The 10,869-nt window shown below is 51.1% G+C and overlaps 1 protein-coding gene across 1 annotated transcript; it reads right to left on the bottom strand.

The window, feature by feature from the left end:
• Positions 1-208: 208 nt before the first annotated feature.
• TAC4 (tachykinin precursor 4) lies at positions 209-9,819 on the bottom strand. The gene is made up of 5 exons (XM_066255504.1): positions 9,538-9,819; positions 5,578-5,671; positions 4,773-4,805; positions 3,734-3,793; positions 209-1,273 (listed from the first exon to the last, which is right to left on the bottom strand). The coding sequence occupies exons 1-5, from the start codon at positions 9,655-9,657 to the stop codon at positions 1,263-1,265; spliced, it is 318 nt and encodes a 105-aa protein (XP_066111601.1). The 5' UTR covers positions 9,658-9,819; the 3' UTR covers positions 209-1,262.
• Positions 9,820-10,869: the final 1,050 nt, after the last annotated feature.

The following is a 10,869-nucleotide window of genomic DNA, read 5'->3' on the forward strand; positions in this document are numbered from 1 at the left end:
GGCAGGGTGAGGGGAGAGAACGGCGGGGATGCCTGGTGGTCGGCAGGTCAGCAGTAGACAGAATGAGAAGCTCGGTGACCAGGAAACTCTACAGTTGTGTTGGGAGCAGGTTTGTGCTGTTCCCACTCCTGTATTTCTCACTGGACATGGGTAAAGTGTGAGCATCTCTAGAGAAAAGAAGCCTGAGATTTATTCAGAGCTTACGATGAACAGTCTTAAGACAGATTGTTTCCTTACGGATTGAAGAGAAGGATCCTGCTGGTTGTGCTGGCATCATTTGGCTCCTTAAATGGCCTGGGCTTGTCTAAAATCCTTGGTACCGGGTGAAAGGCCTGCCCTCTCCACCAATGCCTCCTTCTTTCCCATCTTGCCATCCTTTTAAACAGCTTAGTGCCACACCCTCTCCCCCCAAGATTCAGGTCCCCTAAAACACTTATAACCCAATTCCTTCTTTTTAGAGAGAGACACAGAGTTATATAGCTTAGTGAATTAATGAACCTCCTTTACTGCTAACCCCCCAAAGCTCCCGACAACTTGATGGTCAGTACCTAAGTTTGCCCTCTTGGGTTTTATTCTGGTTGATGTGCCCCTTTCTAAGCATCCTGGGGTCCTCTGTGTCTCACCTGCCTACCAACCACCGGGGCAGGGACAATGGTCTTCCCATCAGGCTGGGATCTCCCTGAGGGTGGAAAGTGTTTCATTCCTCTAGAGCTCTTTTGAGTCCTCAGGGACGACTGATTTCCTGTGTCCTGACAGCAAAGCAGTTACTTATACAAGAAAATTGATGAAGGGCTTGGGAGTTCAGAAGACACATGGATTTGGGTCCTTGAGATCATGACAGTGGGTAGGGAGGGATGTCTGCATTCAGGCTGGGGCTGTCGTCCTTACCTGTGTTGCAGACCTGTTTGCCCACCCAAGGGTAGGGAGCAGGGCTGTTTAGTATTGCCCTTTACAATTCTGGAAAGGGCCTTCTGGCCTGCTGATGTGACAAGGGGCTAGGCAGGACGCAGAGTCCGGCTGTTCCTGCCCTCTGCCCAGTACTGGAGAAGAAGCCATGTGTTCATTCATTTATTGAGCCTCTACTATGTTCTGGGCACAGGAGATTAATAAGGGGTGAGAGTCAATCCGGCCATGCCGTGAAATAAGAGCTCCGAGTGCTGAGGGGGGACACAGTTGCTCCAGATTGGGGTTGTGACACTGCACATTTATGCACCACCGACCGCTGCTTGAGACCGCAGGTCCTGGAAGGAACCCCGCTGAGTTCATTGCGAGCCTGCGGGGACATGGCAGTGTTGAGCACAGGACACACACAGTGGGGGAGACTTGGTCCGGCTGACTGGTCAGCTGTAAGCCCTGGGTGTGGGGAAGGGGTTTCATCCTCTGGGCAGCACGTGGTGGGGGCTCTCACTCTGACCCGTGGTCCTCATCCTCCGCCTGGGAAGGGACAGTGGTTAGGGGAGTCTTGCTCCTCTACCCTTAGAGGACTTCCCTAGTCACTCCGCTCCAGACCCCCCATTTCCCTAACTCATGTTTCTCCAGATGTAGGTATCTAGGGTGATCAAATTACAGGCTCGTCTGCCCTATTTTCCTCTGCTCAGCCAGAGCATGCACAAAGCCAACCCTCAGTTATCCTATCTAAAGGAAGAGAAGTGCTAATCCAGTATTAAAATCCCAAAGGCCTTCCTGGGGACGTGAAAAGTGCCTTGGACAAGGAAAAGGAGACACAGCTTTTAGTCCTGGCTCTGTCATCAGTTCACTGTGTGTCTTTGGGCAAGTTGCTTTCCGTTCCTGAAAAGTGACTTAATGTTCCTGCCCACACTGGGCATGAGGGACATTCATTTCCATTTCAGTATTGGGGTGATTTCCATGGCACTTCGAATGGAATGGCTTAACCACTTAGGAAAAACAAAACATCTCAAGGAGAAATAGAGGACTTCCCCATCTTTATTCCGAAAAGCCTGTGTTGGAAGGAGTAGGTGCTCTGTTAGGAAAGTGGGAGAGGGGACCAGAAGTCTGCCGCTCCTGGGGCAGAGGCCAGGCACTACCGAAGGCTTGCTGGAGCTCAGGATCTCTGACCCGCTGGGGCACCCCCGCCCCTCAGCTTGTGATGGCTAGTTGAGCTCTTGATCTTTCCCTGAGACTGAGTCACTTGTCTCCTTTCATGCTTTTTCATTTACTGAGACCTACATAGCCTTGGACCTATTGGGGTGTGGTGTTAGTTGATAACTGCTTAGAGTGTTACCCTTCCCAGGGTGATTTACACTTCTGTACAATTGGTTTCTTTGTTTTTCTTACATTTTTGTTGCGACACCTTAGTTGTTCATTGATTGCTTTCTCATATGTGCCTTGACCACGGGCCTTCAGCAGACTGAGTAACCCCTTGCTCGAGCCAGCGACCCTGGGTCCAAGTTGGTGAGCTTTTGCTCAAACCAGACGAGCCCGCGCTCAAGCTGGCGACCTCAGGGTCTCGAGCCTGAGTCCTCCGCATCCCAGTCTGACGCTCTATCCACTGTGCCACCACCTGGTCAGGCTACAATTGTTGAAGACAGAAAACATCTTAAGACTAAAGGCATGGGCCCTGGCCGGTTGGGTCAGTGGTAGAGCGTCGGCCTGGCATGTGGAAGTCCCGGGTTCGATTCCTGGCCAGGGCACACAGGAGAAGCGCCCATCTGCTTCTCCACCCCTCCCCCTCTCCTTCCTCTCTGTCTCTCTCTTCCCCTCCCGCAGCCAAGGCTCCATTGGAGCAAAGATGGCCCCGGCACTGGGGATGACTCCATGGTCTCTGCCTCAGGCACTAGAGTGGCTCTGGTCGCAACAGAGTTACGCCCCAGATGGGCAAAGCATCGCCCCCTGGTGGGCATGCTGGGTAGATCCTGGTCGGGAGCATGTGGGAGTCTGTCTGACTGCCTCCCGTTTCCAGCTTCAGAAAAATACAAAAAACAAACAAACAAAAAAAAAACAACTAAAGGCATGCCTGACCTATGGCAGTGGATAAAGCGTTGACCTGGAACACTGAGGTCGCAGGTTTGAAACCATGGGCTTGCCTGGTCAAGGCACATGCGAGAAGCAACCACTACTAGTCAAGTCAATGCTTCCCGCTCCCCCTCCTCTTTCTCTCTCCTCTCTCTCTTAAGAAAAAAAAAAAATCAATAAATAAAATATTTAAAAAAAAAGACTAGGCCTGACCATTGGTGGCGCAGTGGGTAAAAGTGTCGACCTGGAACGCTGAGGTCACCAGTTCGAATCCCTGGGCTTGCCTGGTCAAAGCACATGTGGGAGTTGATGCTTTCTGCTCCTCCCTCTGTCTCCTCTCTCTAAAAAAATGAATAAATAAAATCTAAAAAAAAAACCACCTCTAAAAAAAGACTAACAGCAAAACTTTCTAATGATAAACAATTAGTGAGGGAACAAGAGGGACGCTACAGGATCTGGGAAACCACATCATTCTCTGTGGCCTTAGCTGGCCCTGACAGAGGGGGACAGAGTGAACCTGGGTGTGTGGAGGGTGGAGAGAGTGCGGCTTCCAGGCTATGTCTGTTTCAGGCCTGGATCATCAAAGGGATCACCTCCCTGTACCTCAATTGCTCTCTTCTGCGGGGGTCTCTGCCTAATGGCTTGTGGGGAGTCTATTCTGTCTGTCCAGCTGTGTGGGCCCCACCATGGAGACTGACAGAAAAGTGTCTGGTTAACTTCCTCAGGATGCCCTGGCAATCCACTAGAGACTCTCACCTACCTTCAGTAGATGGTCCTGTCCTGCCTGGGAGGTCCTGGACCATCTGTCCTCGCCGATGCCCTGGTAATGGAGAGAGGAGAGAGAAGAAAGAGGGGAAAGTGCAGCAGAGGAAGGCTGTCTTGGGACACAAGGGCAGGGGCGGGAACTCATAAATGGAGTCATTTTTCAATCACTCTAGGAGTTGAGGAAAAACCATGGATTGGTTCATATTTTCACTGATTCATTCATTGATTCCTTCTTCTTTCTTCTCCATTCTCCCTCTCTTCTGCCCTTTCTTCCACAAACACCTAGTGGGGACCTTTTATAGAAACTGGTGGGTGTTGTGGATACAGAGGAGATGGCTGATCCGCTACCTGACTGTGGGAGGGTTCCCACTCTAGGGACCCCAGCTGTGTCACCCAGCAGGACAGTGTGGTGTGCCAAGGACAGCATCATGCCCAGGCCCTGGAGACAAGCTCCATATCGGCAGGGAAGGTGGTCAGGGAAGGAGAGATGGGCTAGGAGTCAAGTCAACGAAGGTAGCCCTGGGGATGTGCTGAGTCCTTAGGGCATTGCCCGTGATCCTGAGAGCTCTAAGGGTGAGGGGTGGTCGGGGGAGGGTGGGTCAAGGTTGGTTGGGTTTTTTTTGGTTTTGTTTTTCCCTTTTCACCAAGGGGTTTTTGGCAGGGCACTGGCTGCTCAGATTTGCACTTTTAAGATCCTCGAAGGCGCAAGATAGGAAATGAATTAATTAGTTAATAAATTTTCCTGGGCTTTAGGTAAAAATTACCCAAGGTAGTTTTGAATCTTTGGAAGAACTGAAACCATCTCATTTTTTCCTATCCCTACACCTGCTCTCTAGGCATGCACAGACCACCCCTCTGAGGAAGCGGCCAGGAAGCCGAGCATGTGGCCAAACCTCGCTGGCCCCACCCTTGGCAATGCTGGCCTGGCGTGTGTGGCCAGAGCTCCTCCCCCCACCTTTCTCACTTGTTAGAGGTCAGGACAACTCGACCCTCCCCAGGGAGCATGCTGAGGGAGCCGTCTGGACAACACTTACCCATTTTTCTCTCTGGCTGGATAGGGGGTATTCCTGGGGGACAGAGAAGAAGGAATGAGGGCTGTACCACTTCCATGGGGGCTGGGTGAGGGAGGAGGGTTCATGGCTCTTTGGGGCTCAATGCCCCTACCCTGTGTGCCAGGTCTTTTTTTTTAAAAAAGATTTTATTTATTCATTTTAGAGAGGAGGAGGGAAGAACAGGAAACATCAACTCCCATATGTGCCTTGACCAGGCAAGCCCAGGTCGACGCTTTATCCACTGCGCCACCGCAGGTCAGGCAGGGTTTTGTTGTTTGTTTTTTTAAAGATTTTATTTATCGATTTTAGAGAGAGAGGAGAAAGAGGAAGGTGGGGATAGGAGCGGGAAGCATCAACTCATAGTTGCTTCTCTTGTGTGCCTTGACCGGGCAAGCCCAGGTCTTCAAACGGGCAACCTCAGCATTCTAGGTCAACACTTGACTCACTGCGCCGCCACAGGTCAGGCTGTGCGCCAGGGTTTACTGGCCTAATGAACACTCTCCAAAGTGCCCAGGTTTGGATGATAATTATATGGACACTGTACCCACCTCATCGCATGAGCGACCCCTACTGGCCTGGAGTAAGGAACTCAGTCCTGGGTTTTAAGCTAGGAATCCTGCTTGGGGTAACAACCCACTCAGAATCACTCCTCCAATGGGCACCCGCCTACCTTTGTCACTCACCTCCCATCAGAATCACTCCTCCAATGGGCACCCGCCTGCCTTTGTCACTCACCTCCCATCAGAATCACTCCTCCAATGGGCACCCGCCTACCTTTGTCACTCACCTCCCACCTTCTTCCCCATCAGACCAAAGAACTGCCTCGCTTGGCCCCTCTTTGCCTCCTGAAACTGGAGCTGAGTGCTGGGGACAACAGTGTCCTGAAAAAGCAGAGAGTGTTAGAGTTGGAGGTGAGGAGACAGGGAGGGCAGCCGGAGCAGTGACCGTGTCAATAACACTTGCTCTGTGCTGGCACTGGGCCCCTTTGCATATTTTACACAACACCGTGCCCTACCAATAATTAATGGCCAACATTTCACCCACTATGTTCTGGGTTCTGTTCTAAGCACTTTAACACATTAATTCCATTTAATCCTCACCAAAATCCTGTGAAGTAAGTACTATTAAGTATAAAATGGTGACCCTTTTTTTTTTTTTTTTTTTCACAGAGACAGAAAGAGAGTCAGAGAGAGGGATAGACAGGGACAGACAGACAGGAACAGAGAGAGATGAGAAGCATCAATCATTAATTTTTTGTTGCAAGACCTTAGTTATTCATTGATTGCTTTCTCATATGTGCCTTGACCAGGGGCCTTCAGCAGACTGAGTGGCCCCTTGTTCAAGCCAGCGACCTTGGGTCCAAGCTGAGCTTTGCTCAAACCAGATGAGCCCGCGCTCAAGCTGGCAACCTCGGGGTCTCGAACCTGGGTCCTCCGCATTGCAGTCCAACGCTCTATCCACTGCGCCACTGCCTGGTCAGGCTGGTGACCCATTTTAAATTATTTTTTATTTATTTATTTATTTTAGAGGAGAGAGAGAGAGAGAGAGAGAGAGAGAGAAGGGGGGAGGAGCAGGAAGCTTCAACTCCCATATGTGCCTTCACCAGACAGGCCCAGGGTTTTGAACCGGCGACCTCAGCATTTCCAGGTCGAGGCTTTATCCACTGCGCCACCACAGGTCAGGCTGGTGACCCATTTTATAGATGAAAGCGCCAAGGCACAGAGAGATGAAATAGTTTGTCCAAGATCACCAGCTTGGAAATGAGAAATGGCGCAAGAACTTGAAGCCAAATCATCTGCCTCAGAGGCTCCAAGACAATAGTCATAATTTCATTTACTCTTTACAACCTCCCTATGAAGCAGGGACTGTGATTTATTCCCATTCTCTAGATGGGGAAACTGAGGGTTATGGAGGTTAAGTGATTTGCCCAAGATCACATAGGAATTGGTAGAGCCAGGATTTAAACTCAGGTGAAGTCTGGCTCCAGAGCCCGGGTTCTGCTCCATCTTGGGAAATGTCTCCCACATAGACCAAGGGGGGACAGCCGATGACCTCAAGGCGGGCGCCCAGTAGGCAAGGTGAGACTGCTTCCTCTTCCAACCCCACTCTGGTCTCCTCTCTTCCCCAGGCATTCTACCATTGTCCCAGATTTACCCTGCCCTAAAGCCTGGGCCTATCAGTACCATGACATGTGGCTTGGGGTGGAGGTCACTACTCTGGGCAAACACCTTTTTATTCTTGAGTTAATGTGGTGAAAGTTCTGGACCACAGAACTGAAAGGGCTGTGGATTAATGTTTTCATTCCTCTGTTAGCCTTGGCCAAAATTCTCTCCCTCTCTAGCTCTTCCTAAGAGGGGGAGAGTATCAGTGGGTGACATTCATTAGACCAGGGGTCCCCAAACTACGGCCCGCGGGCCACATGCGGCCCCCTGAGGCCATTTATCCGGCCCCCCGCTGCACTTCCAGAAGGGGCACCTCTTTCATTGGTGGTCAGTGAGAGGAGCATAGTTCCCACTGAAATACTGGTCAGTTGGTTGATTTAAATGTACTTGTTCTTTATTTTAAATATTGTATTTGTTCCTGTTTTGTTTTTTTTTTTACTTTAAAATAAGATCTGTGCAGTGTGCATAGGGATTTGTTCATAGTTTTTTTTATAGTCTGGCCCTCCAATGGTCTGAGGGACAGTGAACTGGCCCCCTGTGTAAAAAGTTTGGGGACCCCTGCATTAGACCTTCCCACCTCTGCATGCCCAGTGTCTGAAACAGCACCTGGTAGACTCCGAAGCCCAGCACGTGTGCGATGCAGAACACTCCCCTTTCCCTGACAGTCTGGGGAGAGGGCAGAGTATGGGGCCTCCTTTGTCAGGAAGGCTGAATACAGGCAAACAAAGTGATGAAGCCACTGGCCAAGAGCCTGGGACCTGGGTGGGATCAGGGCTTCCCCTTCCTTCCCCAGTACCCCCGGGGAAGTGTTGGGCCCTCAGGAACCAGCAGGGACCTAGCTAGGGTGCAGAGGAAGCCCCTGAGCCTCTCATAGCTCATTTTGTCCCAACCTTCAGGAGTAGGAGTGGATTTTTTTCTTAGACTTGGACTAATTCAGTCACTTCCAATCTGTCTCCACCCCAGGACATCAGTGGCTGGGGCAGCTGTCTCAGGCTGGAGTCGCCTAGCCTGGCCAGAAACCGGAAAAGTCTCTTTGGAGATTTGGACCCATTTCTAAAAACCTCATGAAAACCACTTTGCCTTGGTAAAAGGCAGCTGTCAAATGCATGGGAGCTGGGGAGAATGTCTATTTATAAATTAAATAAGACTCATCTTTCTCTTACCTACTGGGTTTCGGGGGAGGGGATCTTAGAGACATCCTTCCCTTTCACTGGGGAAGGACTTCTGTCCCCCTCAAATCCCCCTCCTCATCCATTTAACCAAAATCACTCTCTCTAAGGATAACTGCGGGCAGGGGCACGCAGAGAGCTAGGGAGGTGATCGTATAGTCCCTGACAGTGCCTCCATTCCTTTTGTGACCTCACTCATGTTAATGGTCCTGTGTTCTAAGCCCGGTGCCTCGGGCAGCAGGATGAGACCAGCTGAACGAGGGTAGAGGAGAATGAGCAGTAGACCAGCTGCAGGGTGAGGTGCTTGCGGGTAGAAAGCCCACTAGTTGAAGCTGATGTTTCCCCTGTGGCTGCATAGAGAGCTCCCGTCACACTAGTCTGCCCCGTGCCGGGGTCAGGCCTCCTGATGTTTGGCACAGACTCCATAATTCCCCCTCCCTCAATTTTACAGGTGAAGGAGCTGATGTCTGGAGAGCAGCAGTGACCTTCCCAAGGTCACACACATTTAGTGGAGAAGCTGAGACTTGAACCCAGGCCTCCCCATTCTGTTATCTTCTCAACTGCACACTTCCATGTTCAGACAAACTAGGGAGCCAACCCACCATGAATGGCGGTTCCTTCGCTGGCTGTTCCTGTGGCCCCAGTGTCCTCACCATCCTGGGCCTGGGAGGAGCCAGGTTGGCCTTGCCCCACGGTCCGCCCACTGGAAGCCTTCCCTGAGCCCTGGTCCTGCTGTCTCTGGTCTGTTGGTCTCTCTCCCCTAGCTGAGTGGAAGCTCCCCAAGGCCAGGGTCTCTGTCTCCCGTACCAGATGGGGGTAGGACGCAGGTGCGAGGTCTCTAAACTCTAGATTTCTCCCCATTGACAGTACTCAAGTCAGTCTAGTAGAAGAGTGACAAAGCAGTACTCGTCGGGAAATGAGAATTTCTACACGTGAGACAAAACAGTGAGCCTGTCCCAAGTTGCTCCTTCGAAATTCTGGAAAATGTCCTCTGATGCCCAGATGTACAGAATCAGACCTTGGGCAAGGTATGCAGTTGCGCTTTCAAAGGTACATAGCCTTGAACAAACTGCTTGACCTTCCTGTGCCTAAGTCTCCTTATCTGTGAACTGATAGTTTCCCTGTAGAGTTGATATGGGAATTAAATGGGTTATTAATATTTATGAAGCATTTAGGACATTTATATGAAATCTTTCTCTCTCTGTCCTTTTCTCTCTCTCTCTTTCTCTCTGTGTCACTCCCCATAGGCATGTGTCCCTTTGGAGCCCAGTTGGGCCAGGGGCCATAGCCTTGAGGTTGCCTACACAGGGAGTCAGGCAGCCTGCCTCGCAGTGGACAGCCCACTCTCCTGGCAGCCGTGGAGGGGACCCTCCGCCCCCTCAACCATGCAGCATCCCTGTCTTTCCCCCAAATTACCTCCAGGGTCAGGGTTACCCAAGACCCTGCTTCAGCACCGCCAAGTGCCAGTTTCTTGTCACCTGCCACGGTGCATGCAGACAGCCCCATCAGGAGAAGCGGGGTGAAGCAGAACAGCATGGTGAGTGCTGCTCTGTGCTGAGACCCTCTGAGTGCCTCTCAGCCTGAAGATGTCACCTCCAGCAGGCCCAGTCCTCTCTCTGGCTCCTCTCCAGTAGGTGAGGAAAGCGCCACCTGTTCCTTGCCCTTCCAGCTACCCAGCTTCTTCCTTCAGCTTATCTGACCTCCCAGGGACATTTCTTGTGACTGCCCTCCTTCCCTGGCTGGAAAGGCCAATGATATCAGGACGCTCAGATGAGGGACCAGACCTCTTCCACCCACTGCTGCCACCCAAGTATCTGATTCCAGGGCTTAGCACTCTGATGCAACAGCGGCCTCACCTTTGGCTGCGTTCCCTCTGGTGGCAGGGGGACAATGGGGCAGTGTGTGGGACCTGGTGCTTCCAGCTTCCTGGCTGGAAGTCCCAAGGGCCCTTGTCATCTTGGAAGTGGGGAGGGGAACTATATAGCTCCTCCGTCCTGGTGCTCTGCTCCCCTGCAAGAGGCCTCTCCCCAGAACTTACAGTATTTCAGCTCTTGTCTCCCCTTCCATTCACTGAGTCCACTCGCTCTGCTCCCCTCCACCCAAACCCCTCCTGTGTGTGTAGAAAAACAGGCCTCGCCCTGAAAGAACTAACACAATGCTCAGGGAAAGAAGGCTCCTTGCGAGTGAGAATTGGGTTTTGCCAGAAAAATGGCTTTCTGCTCAAGTTGTCAGTGATAAACTACCTTCCCACTGTTGTCAAAATGATCTCTCTAAAGCCCCAACCTGGCCTGATTCTCCCTGCTGACAGTCTTCCAATGTCTCCCCATTGCCCCACAGCACAACGTTCAAGCGCCCCAATATGGTATTCAAGACTCTCTTCACTTAGTTCCACCCTGTCATCCATCCATCCATCCATCCATCCATCCATCCATCCATCCATCCATCCATCCATGTGAAACAGGGACTTGCGGTGAGAAAGACCTGAAGTCCAGTCCTAGCTGCACCACTAAATAGCTGTATGACCTTAGGCACGTTACTTAGCCTCTCCCAAACCTTAGCATCCTGGTCTGTGAAACGGGATTAACAATAGCACTTATTTCCAAAGTTGTTTGACGATGAAATGAGATAATGCATGTGAAGCACTTAGCACAGCGTTTGACTGTAAATATTTAATACCTGTTAATTATTACTACTGTTATAATTATTGACACTGGATAAAGCATTTGGCCACAGAAGATGAATAAGCCG

The sequence above is a fragment of the Saccopteryx bilineata genome, chromosome 2 (assembly GCF_036850765.1).
Source record: "Saccopteryx bilineata isolate mSacBil1 chromosome 2, mSacBil1_pri_phased_curated, whole genome shotgun sequence".
NCBI lineage: Eukaryota > Metazoa > Chordata > Mammalia > Chiroptera > Emballonuridae > Saccopteryx > Saccopteryx bilineata.

Excerpts from the sequence above, each read along its gene's own strand:
- TAC4 (XM_066255504.1), bottom strand. The coding sequence starts at position 9,657 with ATGCTGTTCTGCTTCACCCCGCTTCTCCTGATGGGGCTGTCTGCATGC. Across the intron at positions 5,672-9,537 it reads GGGTAACCCTGACCCTGGAG|GACACTGTTGTCCCCAGCAC; the intron begins GTAATTTGGGGG and ends CTGCTTTTTCAG. Across the intron at positions 4,806-5,577 it reads GATGGGGAAGAAGGTGGGAG|GAATACCCCCTATCCAGCCA; the intron begins GTGAGTGACAAA and ends TCTGTCCCCCAG.